Source organism: Vanessa cardui, chromosome 18, assembly GCF_905220365.1.
Source record: "Vanessa cardui chromosome 18, ilVanCard2.1, whole genome shotgun sequence".
In the NCBI taxonomy this organism is placed as follows: Eukaryota; Metazoa; Arthropoda; class Insecta; order Lepidoptera; family Nymphalidae; genus Vanessa; species Vanessa cardui.
In genome coordinates this window covers 9,261,320-9,280,516 of record NC_061140.1, presented here as the reverse complement: position 1 = coordinate 9,280,516, position 19,197 = coordinate 9,261,320, and the positions used below count along the sequence as shown (strand labels likewise).

The following is a 19,197-nucleotide window of genomic DNA, read 5'->3' as shown; positions in this document are numbered from 1 at the left end:
CTGGCATGAATTAGATTTAAAACATTTTTGAACATTTGAGGAAAACATAAAATGAACTGTCATGTTACGGAGAGATATTATTTCTGCTCCAATTTATATATTTTAATGATGTGGTCTGCATAGCATATCTTCTTCGATATTATTCTGTGTGACGTCACCTCACGAGTAACATTCTTTCCAGCCATATCGTCTTTCTCACAAACTATCCATCGTTGCTTTATCCATACGTGTATATTCAAAATTCTTTTATTATAATTAAGTTTACGAAACAACAACATCATCCTGTAAAATTCCCACGGCTGGGTTAAGGCCTTCTCTCCCTTTTAGGAGAAGATTCGGAACGTATTCCACCACGCTGCGCTGTTCCAATGCGGGTTGGTGGAATACAGATGTGACAGAATTTCTTTGAAATTAGACACATGCTGGTTTCCTCACGATGTTTTCCTTCACCGCCGAGCACGGGCTGAATTATAACCACTAATTAAGCACATGATTATTCAGTGGTGCCATCCTGGGTTTGAACCCGCGATCATCGGTTAAGATGCACGCGTTCTAAACACTGGGCTATCTCGGCTTTACACAACGCATATGCGTTAAATGCGCAACCTGATAATTAGTGGTAAACTATGCCCATAGATATTGAAGAAAAATAACTAAATTGTCAACGCCATCTATGTTCCTTTGGAACTAAGGTGTTGTACCTGCAATTACACTGGCTCATTCATACTTCAAACTGGAACAATACTAAGTATTGCTCCTTGTCAGTAGAATATATGTATAATCAATGGGTAGTTCCTTCCTAGACCGGCAAGTAAAAAGTGAAATGTACATATATTGATTGGACCAATTAAATATGTCTTGTTTAAAAACGCGCTTCTATTTTCATATTCGTAACTGGAAACTATTTAAGGGTCTTAAATGAAACACCGTGGATCATCCCGATCACCATATTAAATGTCAACTCCAAATTGATTTTTCATTCATTTTGATGTGCAAATATGTCTACTGGCTTTTTTAGCAATTTGTGGGTGTTTTCGTGTAATGGTTGTAACAGAAAGCCGAAGAGGCGTATGCTTTTTCATTTAAGTAACGGACGGCCACAGTGCTAGACTTTGTCTTCTGATGGTACCAACGGATTTACGGAGTTTTTATAATGTTTAACGTAAGATGTTAACTGCTAACCGTCATATTCACCATCATGGGACTACTGTAAGACTCCTTTAAATCCAAAAGAAATAGTTTTAATAAAAATAATATATACCTACATCGTTAAGCAATATTTACTACAATTTAAAAAAATACGTGTACTGTATAATTTATTTATTTAGAAATTAAAAGTAATCTTAAATTATAAATATTTATTTAATCATATCACGGAGTATCACAAGGAGATGATTCCTAGTACATATTTGCTTAGTTGAGGATGTCAGGGAGGGTAATGACGGGTTCGGGGATGACCACGGGGGCAACGATAACGGGTTCGGGAACCACGGGCTTCTCCTCGACGATCACGGGGGTGGGCTCGATCTCGGGCTTCTCTTCCACGAGCACGGGGGTGGGCGCGACCTCAGGCATACCCTCGACGACGACGGGGTTGCCAGAACCGGGCTTGACATTGACGATGATTTGGACAAGAGGGGAGTTATTGGTTTCAGGAATCACGGGAGCGGGTACGGCCTCCTCGACGACGGCGGGTCCGACTGAGATGGATTCGTAGTCGCCCTCGACGATGGCAGGTCCGACGTCGATAGCTTCGGGCTTGGTGATACCGAGAACATCGTTCAACATCTGTTCCAAAAGGGCGGCGGTGGCAGGGTCGGTGCTGGGGTGGTTGATGGCATCGAGGATCTGCTGGATTTCAGCTGCCTCGTCACTGACCACGATGGGGCTGATGACGTTGGCGGTGGCCGCTGCGACGCACAGAGCGAATACTACGAAGAATTTCATATTGATCTGCAATTAAAAACGAAATTAATTCTGTTACTCTTATAACAACCTCATGCGAAGGGAGGTTTATAATTATAATATAATGAATATTAAAAGAACTGTTAACTGAAACGTTCACTTACTTGTTAGTTTTGAATAACACTTGTCGTCAGTAAATTGTGTTACTGTTTTTATATTAATATTTATCTTTTCACTCATTTAATCTTAAAGATAAAGGCATATAGGTCTTATCCTCTTATTAAGAAACTATTACTAATTTCCTTGTCTCAATACTCATATCAAGTAGTCGATCGAGTTTAAGTAGTAAAAAGTAGATGAAAATTTAATGGTAAAAATATTGGATGTTTTCTGTCACAAAAACGGAGTCGCAGTGCCTTCGAGGGACGTATATCAACTTCCAGAACCTTGTGGTTAAGGTGTAGATCCAGATAAGGTATCTGACACAAGATGGTGGACAACTGGGCCTGGCGCTCTTCACAGCTGCTACATCGGACCACCTCCTGCCAAACGACGAAGAGGAAGAAAACGTCGTAACACCCATTTGGATGGATGTTCTCACTGCTCAAATAAGGCTTTTCAGTGGAAATCGCCGAGACTCATAGCGGTGTGAGCAACGTGGGAGTACCGTAGGGTATCCTAAACGTAGCCAGAGCTTCTTGTCCGCCGATCCGCCGTTAAAACTCCAGGCGGAGGTGCTTAAAGAAGTAAAAGAACCGTTAAAGCGTCCGGAACTGTGAAAGTGAGGCAAGTGAGGCCTCTAAGCAGAAGGCTCTAGGGAGCCGAAATCAACAAATCAACAGAGCAAATAACAACTAGAGGTGAACAGGTCTCAGCACTTATTTCTGACGTATCGTGGGTTTTTAGTCAAAAACATAATATACTTTATTCAAGTAGGCTTTAACAAGCACTTTTGAACCGTCATTTTAAAAACTATATTAAGGGAAACTACCACCGATTCAAAATGTAGAATCATACCGAGAAGAACCATAGGAAAGTTACTCTAGCAATATTTAAAATACAAAGTTATGTTAGTTAAAGACAATTATAATATGTATTTTATAGGCATATAACATAGGATATTTTATGCCTGGAAGTCAACAAGCTTTAGCTCTATGTTTTTTTTATAAAGAATTGGAATTTATGAATCGGAAAAATTAAAAACATTTGCGAATATTTATTATAGAAACTAATATCAGGCCTTAAGAGGGATTTACTGACTTTGCGGAGTCGGAAGTTTGGCTTTATAAGCTTATTCTTGTCTCGTGTACACACAATGATTATCATTGTTTATATCAAAGAGATCAATGTTATTATGGAATTCATTAATATAATATAATATGATATTGTTATTGATACATTGTGATGTAACAAAGAGCTTTTCCACTTTGTTAAAAACATAGCGAATGGAGTCTCTGGCTCCAAGATTATGAATAGACCAGACTACTATCTTTTAAATGGTTGGTTCAATTATATACGTATACTGAAACACGTATGTATGTTTATATGTAAAATTCTTGTGTATGTAAAAGACCTCCTACACCGTTGGACCAAACAGATCAGCCTCTTATTACTCAATGTGGTGAATATCTACTTTTTTTTATTTGTTAGCTACGTCATCTAAGACATACAACTTAATGTGACTATTACGACAAGGAAATTAGTAATAGTTTCTTAATAAGAGGATAAGACCTTTATGCCTTTATCTTTAAGATTAAACGAGTGAAAAGATAAATATTTATATAAAAACAGTAACACAATTTACTGACGACAAGTTTTATTCGAAACTAACAAGTAAGTGAACGTTTCAGTTAACAGTTCTTTTAATATTCATTATATTATAATTATAAACCTCCCTTCGCGTGAGGTTGTTATAAGAGTAACAGAATTAATTTCGTTTTTAATTGCAGATCAATATGAAATTCTTCGTAGTATTCGCTCTGTGCGTCGCCGCGGCCACCGCCAACGTCATCAGCCCCATCGTGGTCAGTGACGAGGCAGCTGAAATCCAGCAGATCCTCGATGCCATCAACCACCCCAGCACCGACCCTGCCACCGCCGCCCTTTTGGAGCAGATGTTGAACGATGTTCTCGGTATCACTAAGCCCGAAGCTATCGACGTCGGACCTGCCATCGTCGAGGGCGACTACGAATCCATCTCAGTCGGACCCGCCGTCGTCGAGGAGGCCGTACCCGCTCCCGTGATTCCTGAAATCAATAGCTCCCCTCTCGTCCAAATCATCGTCAATGTCAAGCCCGGTTCTGGCAACCCCGTTGTCGTCGAGGGTATGCCTGAGGTCGTGCCCACCCCCGTGCTCGTGGAAGAGAAGCCCGAGATCGAGCCCACCCCCGTGATCGTTGAAGAGAAGCCCGTGGTTCCCGAGCCCGTTATCGTTGCCCCCGTGGTCATCCCCGAACCCGTCATTACCCTCCCTGACATCCTCAACTAAGTTAATATATACTAGGAATCATCTTCTTGTGATACTCCATGATATGATTAAATAAATATTTATAATTTAAGATTACTTATAATGTCTAAATAAATAAATTATACAGTACACTTTCATTGTTTATTAACTAATCCCTGAAAGTAAATATTATTCAACGATATAAATTTTAGTCAGTTTTCTTTCTTAAAACTAAGAGAAAGAAGACTCGTATATAATGGTTAACAGTTGATATCGTACCTTGAACGTTACATCGAATCGGAAAATGGGTTGGAACCATCCGACGATCAAGTCCAACACTGTGCGCGTCCATTAGTCCAATGAAAAAGCGCACGTTTCATTGTCTTCCTGTTACACATCCATAACATAAAATCACACCCATAGATCTCAAAAAAGCGAGAGGGAATAATTGCATATTATATTCATATTTCCACCTAAGGTTTTCGGTAAACCCGTCCCGTTGGTACTACCGACTTATCATGTATTTTAACGCCAGTGTGAAGTATGTTTAAAGTTTAAATAACTTTATTAGCATCCTCATAAAGTTATTTAAACTTCAGATTAATTACATGCGTCCAGGTTTTTGAGAAGACTTCTTCAAGTAGATACTTACAGACTAGTGAGAAAATATATGAAAATATATAGTACTAGGTACCATAATTTTCACTAAAATATGTTGTTATTTTCGTAGAAAATATTTTTAAATAAGGAAATAACCGTATAATCAATCTAGACTTAAAACTTTATAATGATAATTTAGACGTACGACGACGTAGACGTGTTAGGGTTATTATTTTGTTACACATTGTATAACTATAATTTAATTAATGATGTGATGATTTTTAACGATTAATGCTGGCCGAAATGTCTGGTACTGGCCGGTAAGAATAAGAATTGTCATAAGAATCGAACGCGACGGCAATGTTTGGATATAATGTGGATCATTCTTGAATAATGAGAACGATAGACTAGTTTATGTATATAACATATTAGATTAATGAGAAACCAACGTTAACAAAATAAATTTGGATTCAAGAAGAATATTGTTTGTTTATAACCCGTGACCATCCCAAGAGTACTATATAAAACATAATGTCATTGTGAAAATCGGAGGTCGTGTAAAATTAAGTCACAACATAAATATGTATAATCCTAAATTAACAAAAACCTTACTCTCAAATAAGTTTGTAACTGAAAATCTTAATTAAGATTAATAAAGATAGTAGGTTATCTACTGTATGACAACCTAGTATCAATCCTATATAATGTTCAATGTGATAAAAAATAAACCGACATAAGAAATCTAATTCAAACTAATAACTTACTGTCAACTAATATATAATGAATCAATGTACTTTTAATACCTCACTAATATAAACTTAGTAATTTTTGCAAAGTTTAAAATATGTTCTTTAAAAGCAGAACAAAATCCAAATCATTGTTGATGAACTGTTAAAAATCCATAAAAGGTTTTAACTTATTTTTTTTCTTTATTTTTTTTTAACCTTTTTTCCATGCATTTGCTGTCATGGACTCAATTCAATTATGGGAAGCGTTATTCTCTCATTATCATTTAACTTTAGCTTTATTTCTTTCTAAAAATTGAGTGTGTAGAACGGGATCATTCTTTACTTTGTTGATACATGTATTTTCAGTCAGATTTCTTTACGATTTCATTTTCTTAAACAAAGATGAAGAAGTATATGTCAGACAAGGCTTGCCTGACTATCCATAATGACGTACCAGACCCTGTGGAAGTAACTTTGATAGGGCTAAAAGGATACTTCAAAAGGATATATTATGCAATATTTGGTGGACCAAGTTATTCAAGTTTTGCAAAACTCATTGCACTTAAAATTTTAATATTAGTTACGGATTTTTTTCTAGCATCCTTTTTTCGAAACAGATGAAAATATGCATGTACACATATGTATAAACAAATAAGCCAAGGAAACTGAACTAACTTCTTACAATTTAATTTAATTCCAAAAAATTCGCAATGAGAAAATTTGAGCACTTGTATATCACATGATCATTTGTAAGGCAATGACTGTGATCTTATTGAGGTGTAGGGGCTTGAAGCGGCTGGAATGGGTTATTCTATGACGTGTTTTGATTTACATAGATTATTGGTACATTTAATGTAATTTCAAAATAAATGCTACACTAACACTCTGCAATCAAATAGTTGACCTATATAAAAGAGATACTTAAAAACGATATAGTATCCATTCATAGGGTTACATATTGTAAAAAATAGTTCAAATAAGCAATATGTATACGTCAGGTGACGAAAGACTCAAGGTTAGATGTAAACTGTTAGCCGTTGTATACGACTACTAGTAAGGCTCATTTTGAAGTTCAATAGTTTTAAGAAAGAAAAATAACTAATATTCATATCGTTGAACATTAAGGATTTGGTAATAAAAATGTAAGTGTACTGTATAATTTATTTATTTGGAAATTTAGTCATTTAAAGTAATCTTAAATTGTAAGATTCACGGAGTATCACAAGGAAATGATTCCCAGTATATATTTGCTTAGTTAAGGATGTCAGGGAGAGTGATGACGGGTTCGGGGATGACCACGGGGGCAACGATAACGGGTTCGGGAACCACGGGCTTCTCCTCGACGATCACGGGGGTGGGCTCGATCTCGGGCTTCTCTTCCACGAGCACGGGGGTGGGCACGACCTCGGGCACACCTTCGACGACGACGGGGTTGCCAGAACCGGGCTTGACATTGACGATGATTTGGACAAGAGGGGAGCTATTGATTTCAGGAATCACGGGAGCGGGTGCGGCCTCCTCGACGACGGCGGGTCCGACTGAGATGGATTCGTAGTCGCCCTCAACGATGGCAGGTCCGACGTCGATAGCTTCGGGCTTAGTGATACCGAGAACATCGTTCAACATCTGCTCCAAAAGGGCGGCGGTGGCAGGGTCGGTGCTGGGGTGGTTGATGGCATCGAGGATCTGCTGGATTTCAGCTGCCTCGTCACTGACCACGATGGGGCTGATGACGTTGGCGGTGGCCGCGGCGACGCACAGAGCGAATACTACGAAGAATTTCATATTGATCTGCAATTAAAAACGAAATTAATTCTGTTACTCTTATAACAATCTCATGCGAAGGGAGGTTTATAATTATAATATAATGAATATTAAAAGAACTGTTAACTGAAACGTTCACTTACTTGTTAGTTTCGAATAACACTTGACGTCAGTAAATTGTGTTACTGTTTTTATATTAATATTTATCTTTCGATTTGTTATAATCTTCAAGATAAAGGCGCTCTTATCCTTTTGTTTTGGATCTATTACTAATTCCTTGTCTCAATACTAGTATTAAGCAGTATATCTATGATAAAATAGGCCGCTTTAATTGTAAGGAAGTTTTTTTAACCGTTTAACTGCTTACGTCATTTAGAAATTTTTTATCGAACCTTTATTTTGGGGAATACTCAACTCTTGAACATTTGTGAAAGCAAAATAAGAACATCTTACTAGAAAAGGAGGCTTCAGCCTCGTTCAAATAAGAAAGTATAACTTAAGTTTAAATCTATAAACAAATATATTTTATTTCTCACTACAATGGCTAATTTTTAACTGACTTTTTTCTGCAATTTCAAATTCACCAGCGGCTCGGATTCGCCATTTTTCATTTTTTATTGAAATGTATATTGTAGTTTGGCAATGGATACAATTTAGCTTATCCCCTAAGACAGACAACATTTCTTTAAAACAGATATCACTTGCTTGACTTTTTCATAAAAAACGTCTGCAATCTATCCACAAATAGTGGTTAGTGTTGCGACCAGTTTATTTCCTAATACCCTCTTTTACTAAAAAGACTGTAACAGTGCAGCTTTACTTTTTTATGTTTGTCTCGGTCCAAATAGGTTTTAGATGTTTTTCCGTAACTATTTGCATCTTACGTTCTTGTGTTTTTAGACAATCTTATACATGATAGAATATAGCAAGATACATATGCAAATTTAGTTTTTACGTAAATAGTCGTAGTTTCCTATTTGTTTTTGTCAAATAAAACCAGAACATACTTTATTCAAATAAGGCTCAATTATGAATCTTCATTTTATAATATTCAATCATATATTAAGGTGAGAAATATTTCGCATATCAATTGGTTTCCGAATGGGAACATCTGTGCTTTGAGCACAGAATATGCCCGTGCGGTAAGGTGGTGGACAATTTCGGTTTACTTTGCCTCTCTTGTGCAAGGAGTTTAGGTAGGCTTTTACGCCACGGTCTTACTGACACAATAAAAATGGCTTGCCACTATCGAAGTTCCTGCCTTTACTGGGTCTAGTGGAATTAGTCGTAATGATAGTAAGAGACCGCTTGGTCTGACATTGGTTCCCTGGGATCGAGACCCTTTGTGGGCTACATGCGTTGATACGTGGGCGCCGTCTCTTATTCGTGAAACAATGCCGGTACCGCTGCGGATAAAGCTGAAGCAAAAAACTATCTAAATATTCGTGTCAAATAACTTTTTTGTCCCATTTGTTTTCGAAACACTTGGCCCTTGGAGTAGTGGTGCAAAAGCTTTATTAAAAGTATAACACCTTGTCTTATTGCCTCCATTCATGACAGGAAGGCTGCTTAGTTTTTTTGCCTAGAGGATCGGAATTGTAATCTAACGGAGAAATCGGCAAGAAACTTCATAGTTACACATTTTAAAATATGAAAAAAGATATACATACTTAGTAATAAACATTTATTTATATGTAAACAATTATATTTAAGTACCCTGTATTAACGGATTTTATAATTTATACGCATTCGTTATCCACGTTCTATTATCCATATATTTCTTTTAAAAATCAAATGACTTTCCAGTTAGTTAAAGGCAAAAATATTAATAGTTCATAGTAATTATTATAGAATCGAATAACCTGCCCCAGGAAGTATGTAATCGCTATGTAAAATCGAAAACGAACCGTTACAAGTTTTGCTACTCTTTTTTATATAATATTTGCTAGACTGCTCCATCTAAATTATAATCGTTCGTTTACTCTCGTTCTAAGATTACTAATAGCTTTAAACACTAGTTTTTGAAGACTGAATACCGTTTTGATATTAAAAGCGATAGCCTTAAATAATGTACCTAATAGGCTATTTGATTTTTTTTTATTAATGATAATCGCAGTATAGTTATTTGTTTGTTAACAGAATTATATTGTAATTACATAGTAGTTACAATATGTTCCAAACCATCTCCTTATTGGAAGAGGAGGCCTTATTCCAGCAGTAAAAAATTTTGCAGGCTGTTTCTTTACTTTGCTTTATAGTATATTGTTTACGTCATCAAATAAGTAGTAGGTAGTACACGCATTGTTGTTAATATTTAATTATAACAAATAATTTCATTCAGTATCGTAAGATCGTAAGATTTTAGCAAACTCATTCTGTAATTTTATTAAAGCTTAAAGTTATATCTTTGTCGCTATCAGCAGATATGAGGTATCATCTGTAAATTGGTAAATGTCGTATTCTTTTATAATATTGTGTAATTCCACGAATTTCACATACTACTTCAGGTGGGGAACAGGCGTAATGCGTTTTACTAGTGCATATTTTGATTTAGACAACCAGGCGCCGCAAGTTACTTATCGAAATTGGACCACTGAAATTATATATTTAGAGAGACAGTGTATTTCTCTAAGACAGTGCTTGCACCCATGTGTTTGTTAATCTTAAGATAGAGATAAAATAAAAATAAAATAAATAAATAAAATTAGCCTTTATTGCTGTAAACCCACAAAACATAACTTTACTATAACTTAATCTAATTATATCTAAACGTTTATTATATATGTAAGTATTCTAAGTTAACGGCATTCGGGTGATTATTTACTGCAACAGCTTGTCTTTCGACATAGGCCTCCTCCAAAGATTTCCACTTTTCTCTGTCTCTTGCAACTCTGATCATTCCTTACCAGCCACCTTCTTCAGATCATCTTCCCATCTTTTTGTCTGTCCACCTTTGCTTCTTTTTCCGTCTCTTGGATACCACTCTGTTATAATACGCCCTCTCAACATATGCCCTGTCCATCGCCATTTTTGTATTCTATAAACAGAAAGAGCCTGTTTGAATTGTGTTCTGTTTTTTATGTGTGTTATTTTTACTTTATCTTTTCTATTGACTCCAATTATACTTCTTTCGATACTATTTTGGCAGACGTTTAGTTTATTTGCTAGGGTTTTTGTTAGTGACCATGTTTGGTTACCATATGTTAAGCAGGGTAGAATACAGGCGTTGTAAACTTTTCTTTTGGCTTTCATAGGCATATCTCTGTCCTTCATAACTTCGCTAAGCGACCAGTATCTCTTCCAAGTGCTGGCAATCCTCCTATCTATTTCTTAATTCATAGTTTTGTTCGGCGATATTAGTTGTCCTAAGTAGATATACTCGTCAACATATTCTATTTTCTGCATGTTTACTATGATTTCATGTGTTTTTGATGAGTTAGTCACGACTTTCGTCTTGCTGATATTCATTGACAGCCCCGCCTTCACACTCTGATCTGATAACTGTTGCAACATTAGTTGTAGCCTTCTTGGGCACTCGGAGAACAGTATCAGATCATCTGCAAAGCGTAGATGACTTAATTTTTCTCCATTAATATTGAGACCATTCTCATCCCAATCTAGGTTTCGAAATACCATTTCCAGGACTGCCGAAAATAGTTTGGGTGAAATAGGGTCGCCTTGTCGGACGCCTCGCTCTATGGGGAATTCTTTACCGGCTTTCTCCAATCGGACTTGTGCTGTGCTTCTAGAGTATATATTCTTTAATGTTCTTAAATATTTATGCTGTATTCCCTGAATGTTTAAGGCTTCCCTGTAATCGTGTTCCAACGAGTCAAAAGCTTTATTAAAATCTACAAAACCTAAGTAATAGCATTTATTGTATTCGTTGTACTTTTGTAAAACTTGTCTCAGAACATGGATATGGTCGATCGTTGAAAACTTGCTGCGGAACCCAGCCTGCTCTTTTGGTTGGTTTTCGTCGAGTGTTGTAGTTATTCGTGATAAAATAATTTTCGAGAAGACCTTATAAATATTGGACAGAGATATTGTTTTTGAATCAACTGGCTTTCAGATAATTCTCAGCCTATTACAGTACCTTTATAACTACTTTACTATATCTAACATCATCATACCACAATTGAAAGCGTCATCAGGATATCAATGCCAAATTATTTGGGATAAAGATATGTTAGTTTCGGAGACTGATTATTGCTCAGAGAATTGATTATTAAATAAAGAAGATTTTCTGATGACTCAGTATTTTAAAACGTTTTGTTATTGTCTTTATTACATTTATAGTTAGAATTAGTACCCTATTTTTTCGGATTGTTATATGTTTATAATACTTTAAAACACAGTTTGTTTCAAAGTATTTCCTGATTAACGATTATATTTAGGATGACCCATAACGTTATTTATTCACATTGTCCTATCGTTTATTATTATCGGTATATCACAAATTACTAATAAAAAATATATATTGAGGAAAATATATTACGCAAATCATTGAGCTCTTTTGCAAAAATAGTGTTTATCATTAACATATGTTTTTTTAAGGTAAGGGTGATCTTCTTTGCAAAATTAACAAAAAAAAATATACAAGATCATTATGCTTTATTTTTTTTGTTGAATAGATAATTAGTAATTGTTAACTTAGTTGAGGATGCCAGGGAGATTGATGACGGGTTCGGGGATGACCACGGGGGCAACGATAACGGGTTCGGTAACCACGGGCTTCTCTTCAACGATTACGGGGGTGGGCTCGATTTCGGGTTTCTCCTCGACGATCACGGGGGTGGGCTCGATCTCGGGCTTCTCTTCCACGAGCACGGGGGTGGGCACGACCTCGGGCATACCTTCGACGACGACAGGGTTGCCAGCACCAGGCTTGACATTGACGATGATTTGGACAAGAGGGGAGTTATTGATTTCGGGGATCACGGGAGTGGGTGCGACTTCCTCGACGATAGCAGGTCCGACATCGATAGGTTCGGGTACAATTCCGAGCACGTCAACGAGCAACTGTTCGAGGGCAGCAGCGGTGGCGGGGTCAGTGCTGGGGTTGTTGATGATGTCTAAGATCTGTTGAATTTCAGCAGCCTCTTGAGCTACCATGTCTGGTACTTCGAAGAGGGCGGAGGCCGTGGCGGCGCATAAAGCGAAGACAATTAAGAATTTCATGTTTAGTGATCTGAAAAAAAAATAAAAATATTTATTAAATCACGTTTTTATAAATATAAATAACATAACAATAATATTTTCTGGTGTGTATACTTACTTGTTAGCGCCGAAAAACACTTGACAAACTTTGTTGCTGTATTGCTTTTTATATTAAAAATTATCTTTCTGTTCATGCAATCTGAAAGATATAAACTCTAAAAGTATAAATGGCATTAAGTTATTTATCGATTATTTAATGTACTACTAATTTCCTTTTATTTATTTTATTTATGACATCGGTAGGCGGACGGGCATATGGAACTCATGATAAGTGATCAGCACCGCCCAATGACATTAGCGTCGTATGAAATTTTAACCCTTATTATATAACCAATGTAGCGCCAAACTTGGGAACTGAAACGTATCTTACATTTTTATGAAAAGACGTATAACGTTCTAATTATTTTAAAGCTGTAATATTTTTAAATTCTTAGTTTTTTTCATATCAGACACAGACGAGCAGTGTACGAAATCTCTTTTTTTTTCCGCGTTTCCTCCACATGAAGTGCCTATAACGAACCTAAGTACCCACTAAAAAACCAGCAGTATCCTCTCCGTCTTATCAGCGGGCGTGGCGGTCGTGCTAGGTTCTTATTTCGATAAGATTTGAACATGGCCTCTAGGGTACAAAAAATGACAGAACAAGTGATTTTAAGCTAACTTTCCCTTGATTACATAACATGAAGCAAGAGACCTAATAATGCCTTTGCCCTGATTGGGTAATGCTAGTACGGAAAAAACTCACTCTCTTGATTTTTGTTGAACCTTTGTACAATGCGTATAACTACGTTTTATCTATTTAATAGGTTGGGGAAAAAGTTTCTTCCTATTTTATATGAAAATTCAAAAAGTTTTTTTTATAGTTTATTTACATTTGACTAAAGTATGTAGGTGCCATTTTGTTCCATATCTTTTTGCCATCTTGTTGGTAGTGACATGATCCCATTGCTGTAAAAATTTTGGGGCTTCTGATCGAAAAACTGCGACAAGTGGTTTTGGCAGTCCTCTCGTGATGTTAACCTGACACTGCCTAAGGAATTCTGCAGAGACCGAAACAGATGAAAATCTGAAGGTGCAAGGTCAGGACTATACGGCGGATGCATTAATACCTCCCAGCCAAACTCTCGTAATTTTTGTTGAGTGGCTAAAGATGTGTGAGGTTTAGCGTTGTCATGGTGAAAAACCACACCCCTTCTGTTGATCAATTCTGGCCGCTTTCTCTCAATTTCTTACTTCAATCTCATCAATTGTTCGCAATACAGTTCTGAATCGATGGTCCTGCCGGGCGGTAACAGCTCATAATGAATGATGCCCTTCCAATCCCACCATACACACAGCATTACCTTGTTGCGAGTTAATCCGGGTTTTGCCACAGACCTTGAGCTTGACCGGCCTTTGACCACGATCTTTTTCGCACGTTCTTGTCGTATGTGATCCACTTTTCATCACCAGTTATCAGCTTCTTCAAAAATGGTTCGGTTTCATTAAGTCGTAATAAAGAATCACAAATGAGTACACGGTTCATTAGGTTTCTTTCAGTGAGTTCATGAGGCACCCATATATCGAGCTTTTTTGTGTACCCAGCTATATTCAAATGAGTCAAAACCGTTTTGTGGTCAATTGCCAGTTCTTCAGCTACATCGTAACTACTAATATGCCGATCTTGCTCCACTTTTTCAAAAATGATATCAAAATTTCCGGCTTGAAAACGCTTAAACCAAACTTGCGCTACTCTCACAGATACTGCATTAGGTCCATAAATATCACAAATTTTTTTCGCGGCTTGAGTTGTTTTTTTACCTTTTTTATAGTAAAATTTTAATATGTATCGAATTTCTTCTTTAGATTCACTCATTTTAACAACAACAAAAACAAATGAAAATCACTGAAATTCCTAATTTGAATTTGGAAGTGCCTTCTTTAAAATTAAAACTTTTTAATGATACCAAAACCAGCCAGATACAAATGGTATAGCCAAAGAGATTTTATTACAAGTTCATACATACTATATGCGAAAAGACTTTTTCCCCAGCCTAATATACAATTATTTATGCAAAAAAATGCTTTCTTATTTCTATTTAAGCGAAAAAATTACGTTTATTTAATATTATAAGCTAGCAGCCAATTTATATCTAAGATTTTTGAATTAGATATCAAAGCGCGAATATATGTAAACAGTATAATCTGTCAACTTAAATCTAAAATTAATTTAATTGATATAAATATTATGACTTGATATTATCTTACTTCCCTCTATTTTGAACGTAAATTTCTTGTTTTGTATGATACTCCAATTGATATCTTGTAATTGTTTATTTATTTTTGTTTAGCAAAAATGCGTTTTCGAGAGAAATAATGCTTATAGACAAATATTAGTTACACTACAATGACACACCATACCACTTGAAGTGCCATATTTTATGTTATTAAATTGATTCCTAGTAAGTACACATGTCTTAATCAAGTGTTAATGCCAAGAAACAATGACGTTTTGGGAACCTCAGACTTTCTTTCCAGACTTGAGGTTTTAGGATTTTGGTTTCTGACTATCCCTTATCGATTTATTTGGAGTACTTTTGGCATTTTGGCTGAAGAGATTTGCAGTCGTGTAAAGGATAAGTGCTTATTTAATTTTATCTTTTTGCAGCATTCGACGCGGATAACCTACCGCCAATGATGTTCTAGCAAACAGATATGTTATTAATAATTAATAATTAGTAATACGTTTTGCGTAATTAAAACATCTAGTTATCCCTTTTACTTAATGTTTTTATCAAGCTATCCTTTTTACTTGTAACGAAATGTAAAATAAACGATCCCCGGCGTGGCACACTTTTTTCTGTTGTTTATTTATTATTATATTATATTATTATTATAGTATGGATATAACATATCTGTTTATTAGAATATCATTGCCTACCGCATAAACCATTTTAGTTTGGCTCTGGGTATAACGTAATAAACCTCTTAGAATGACAATAACAGAGATATACTTAATCCTCCATAACTACGATATTATCTATAGAAATATAGACAGGTTTTTTTCTTTACGACTTTGTAGTACAATAGCTCGCGCTAGGAAGTCAATTATTGTCTAATAATTTATCATTTTGAATTTTGATCTGGACAGGTCGAGTTTCATTTTTCTATAAATATTCCAAAGCGTGATTCATTAACAGCCACTGATAAATTAAAGCTGTTGATGGATTATGACAGCTACTCAATGAAAAGTCGCGTGAATCTCATTTGAAAAAAAATACTTAAATCCGGAGAAGAACCACTGAATTTTCAAGTGCATAATTTGTGTTTATATTTTTATTTCAATAAAGTCGTATTATAATTAGCATTCAGAATTAAATATATAAGAAAATATAATCTCTCTTTACAGAGCAACGGTCAGTTTACTAATTTGTAAATCCCAATAAAAGTTCCTATTAAGTACGAACACAACTATTACAAATTAAGAGAATAAATTAACTATTATTAAAATTAAAACAGTTCATAGAAATGTATCAAATAGTGAACAATTTGATAATATAAATTATAACCAATGATAAATTTTGCGAGTATTTACCTACGTTATTGTTTGTATTAATTCTTATCATTGCTATTTTAATCAATGCAATAAATAATATTGACTAACTTAATCATACTCGTACATGTTTCAGGGAGATTAAACTCATTATTTTGGAGTCATGGTCATTAATACAAAGATTACGATTGATAAAGTTTTGGACATAATAATACTATTATTATTTAAAAGTATTGTAAACGTCAGATAAGTCAAATCAATTAAAAAGTCCCTTTGAAAATCACATCTTTCTGCTCAGGGAAAATATTTTTAAGTTTGATTTTGTGTTAATCTGTAGAAACAATCCCATCGCAGAACAAAGTTGAAGTAAAATGTCAGAAACTTCAACTGCTTCCGTGATATATCTATATTAAATTCTGTAGAAAAAGCTTTGCTTTAAAAAACCTTTTAAATAGGTATATTGCGCGTCCGCAGGAGTGTGACTAATGATGGAAAAATAAATTTGTTATCTGTAGTACATAAAAAAAAACGTAGCGTGACGTAAACCCTTTATAATATTATTGTGATAAATTTTACAAATAATTTCGTGTTTAAAATAAAATATATTAACGTTTACGTTCATTGTTATGATAACATTTTCTTGTTTAATTTAGTAATTTACCAAAAATATATTGTAATTGAAAACAAGACACTTATACTCGTATGATGTCAAATCTCGTTCTTGTCAGCAAGTAATTATGATTGATTTTCGAATAATAAGTGACCAATAATATAAATATAATATAGGTACAGTTAAAATGTGACGTAACAATATACCTTAACACAATGATATTCTAATAAATCAACATCATTGCCTTAACAGATACTTTTTAAACTATGATTTAAATTATCTATCGAGTTAAACTGTTATAATTTGGTATTGTTTTAATGTTATGAATATCCAGAACTTTTATTTTTTATATTGGTAAATTCATTGTCCATGTGCCATCTGCTGGTAAGTGGTATCCACCAACCATACGACCATTCCTCACATGCGTCAACGCTTGGTAGAAGAAAGTTATGTCGCTTGTAATTAAACCGGTTCCATCAAATAGAGCGAAATAGTGACGAGTAAGCTACATATTTTAATACTATATCGTAACGTACATACACTTGTATAAGTTTGTTAATCTTTCGGTAATACTATTTTGACTATGTATTTATGTTACATTTTTCTTTATTTCGATATTATTAACAATATACAATAAAATTACAAGCTTAAAGTATTTAGATTAGGATTTATTGTTTCTAATACAAATAATTTATGGTTTCCTTACGATAAGTAATGCCTGTATTATAATGATATACACGTATTATAAAAAAACGTAACGACTCAAATTAATTTCACCAAATAATACTTATACAAAAAGATTAAAATGATCCTTGTATTATTTTAGCTTAGTAAGAGTTTTTATTTAGACTTGAAAACTAGAAAAATTTACGCCTTCACGTCATTAGTTTCACCAAAAAGGATTTTTATTAATATTTTAATAACAACAGTAAAATGTTTCATCAATTAGATTAATATTAATAATTTTTATCACGAAACATCGTTATTACATGTAAAAAGTATTTCTATTAAATTATTATTGATTACAACCGTAAAGAGAAAGATAATAAGTATTCTATTTTGCTGTTTTTACAAAGTAAATCAGTACATTTATTATCAGAAAAAAAAAACAAAGACAGTAAGAATATAAAAATAATATACAAGAACTTTAAACTACATAACATAAATGTTATGTTGCATAATAAAAGTATGTTTAAAAATATATAAATTTATAAAATAAAATAATTTTTTTATAATATCGAATTTCTCGGCATACATCAATTGTCAAGTGAAGTTGTCAAATGTCAATGCATTATGTCATTTAAAACTCTTACGAAAACATAACCTATTTGTTAAATTATTTAATATAATTTATTGTTTTTGTTACCTAATCATAAGTAAATTAACAAAAGATGAGATTAAATACGACATTCTATACTGCACCTTCCAGCAAGAGTGCCAGAAGACCACAAAGGGAGCCTATCCCTTTCCAAATGCTGCTACCTTTACGACTCAAGAAAGCCGTGTCTGGTAAAGGAGATAAATTAAAAGAAGCTGCTTGTATGCAAGAGATGGCTGTAATGTTTGCCTGTTTCAAGAAAGCAGAGTTCGATCAAGAACAGTGCTTGAAAGAAGTTTCAGCTTTTCAATCTTGTTTCAAAGACTATAATGAACGATCAAAGCTTCAAAGAGATCAAGGCAAGAAAGGTATATTGGTTCCTGGGGAAAAGAACCTAACACACAGACAACTGAATCAACTATTAAAGTCATTTCCACCTGGCCAGTAGCATTGGTTTCTTATAAAAGTAGTTAATATTTAATTAATATAGAATATAAATGAAAATTGCTTTTTATTAAATGTACCTATTGTATTGTTATAAAAGTGTAGTTAAATAAATATGTTTAGGTTATGAGATGTCAGTTATTTTGTATTTCTTTTCTTAAGTTATGAAAGATAACTCGTTGAAAGAATAAATCGTTAAAATTGAGATTAATGTTTTAGTGAAAAATATGTATCATTTGCCTTTTCAAATCCTGGTTTTGGACACAGGATCAATTAGATTCAAAGATTTTGATGACAGTGACAAATGTAATTTTGCTCATTGTTACATCTTAAACTGTCATATCTAAATTATAAATTTTAATGACCTCAATCCTTTTTTTTTATTTAATTTGGTATAATAATTTTGAGTAAAAATCCTAACTTGTTATAGCTGTTACTGTAACTAGTATTGATATTTTCAAGGTAATAATTAAGGTCTGTGAACAGTCAAGGCAGTAAGCCTTCAAGGGAGATAATTAGTTGTCATATTATTTTCTAAAAAAAAACCTTAAAAGCAGTTTAGCTTAAAAGCACTAAGAGAGTTCTTAAAATACATTCCATTTTGGATCACAAATTTAATTAAATTGTGT

General features: G+C 34.4%; 5 protein-coding genes across 5 annotated transcripts; 2 read left to right on the top strand and 3 right to left on the bottom strand.

The window, feature by feature from the left end:
• Positions 1 to 1,305: 1,305 nt before the first annotated feature.
• Positions 1,306 to 1,984, bottom strand: LOC124537523 (cytadherence high molecular weight protein 1-like). Its single transcript, XM_047114397.1, has one exon. It carries the CDS (start codon positions 1,945 to 1,947, stop codon positions 1,414 to 1,416), a length of 534 nt encoding a protein of 177 aa, XP_046970353.1. The 5' UTR covers positions 1,948 to 1,984; the 3' UTR covers positions 1,306 to 1,413.
• A 1,723-nt stretch (positions 1,985 to 3,707) lies between these two features.
• LOC124537522 (cytadherence high molecular weight protein 1-like) lies at positions 3,708 to 4,464 on the top strand. Its single transcript, XM_047114395.1, has 2 exons — positions 3,708 to 3,738; positions 3,855 to 4,464. Exon 2 carries the CDS (start codon positions 3,861 to 3,863, stop codon positions 4,392 to 4,394), a length of 534 nt encoding a protein of 177 aa, XP_046970351.1. The 5' UTR covers positions 3,708 to 3,738; positions 3,855 to 3,860; the 3' UTR covers positions 4,395 to 4,464.
• Positions 4,465 to 6,931: 2,467 nt separating this feature from the next.
• On the bottom strand, positions 6,932 to 7,670 carry LOC124537575 (cytadherence high molecular weight protein 1-like). The gene is made up of 2 exons (XM_047114449.1): positions 7,588 to 7,670; positions 6,932 to 7,471 (listed from the first exon to the last, which is right to left on the bottom strand). The coding sequence occupies exon 2, from the start codon at positions 7,463 to 7,465 to the stop codon at positions 6,932 to 6,934; it is 534 nt and encodes a 177-aa protein (XP_046970405.1). The 5' UTR covers positions 7,466 to 7,471; positions 7,588 to 7,670.
• Positions 7,671 to 12,041: 4,371 nt separating this feature from the next.
• LOC124537524 (36.4 kDa proline-rich protein-like) lies at positions 12,042 to 12,815 on the bottom strand. Its single transcript, XM_047114398.1, has 2 exons — positions 12,723 to 12,815; positions 12,042 to 12,635 (listed from the first exon to the last, which is right to left on the bottom strand). Exon 2 carries the CDS (start codon positions 12,623 to 12,625, stop codon positions 12,098 to 12,100), a length of 528 nt encoding a protein of 175 aa, XP_046970354.1. The 5' UTR covers positions 12,626 to 12,635; positions 12,723 to 12,815; the 3' UTR covers positions 12,042 to 12,097.
• Positions 12,816 to 18,088: 5,273 nt separating this feature from the next.
• LOC124537351 lies at positions 18,089 to 18,608 on the top strand. The gene has a single exon (XM_047114179.1). It carries the CDS (start codon positions 18,198 to 18,200, stop codon positions 18,570 to 18,572), a length of 375 nt encoding a protein of 124 aa, XP_046970135.1. The 5' UTR covers positions 18,089 to 18,197; the 3' UTR covers positions 18,573 to 18,608.
• Positions 18,609 to 19,197: the final 589 nt, after the last annotated feature.

Coding starts and splice junctions, on each gene's coding strand:
- LOC124537523 (XM_047114397.1), bottom strand. CDS start 1,947: ATGAAATTCTTCGTAGTATTCGCTCTGTGCGTCGCAGCGGCCACCGCC.
- LOC124537522 (XM_047114395.1), top strand. CDS start 3,861: ATGAAATTCTTCGTAGTATTCGCTCTGTGCGTCGCCGCGGCCACCGCC.
- LOC124537575 (XM_047114449.1), bottom strand. CDS start 7,465: ATGAAATTCTTCGTAGTATTCGCTCTGTGCGTCGCCGCGGCCACCGCC.
- LOC124537524 (XM_047114398.1), bottom strand. CDS start 12,625: ATGAAATTCTTAATTGTCTTCGCTTTATGCGCCGCCACGGCCTCCGCC.
- LOC124537351 (XM_047114179.1), top strand. CDS start 18,198: ATGAGATTAAATACGACATTCTATACTGCACCTTCCAGCAAGAGTGCC.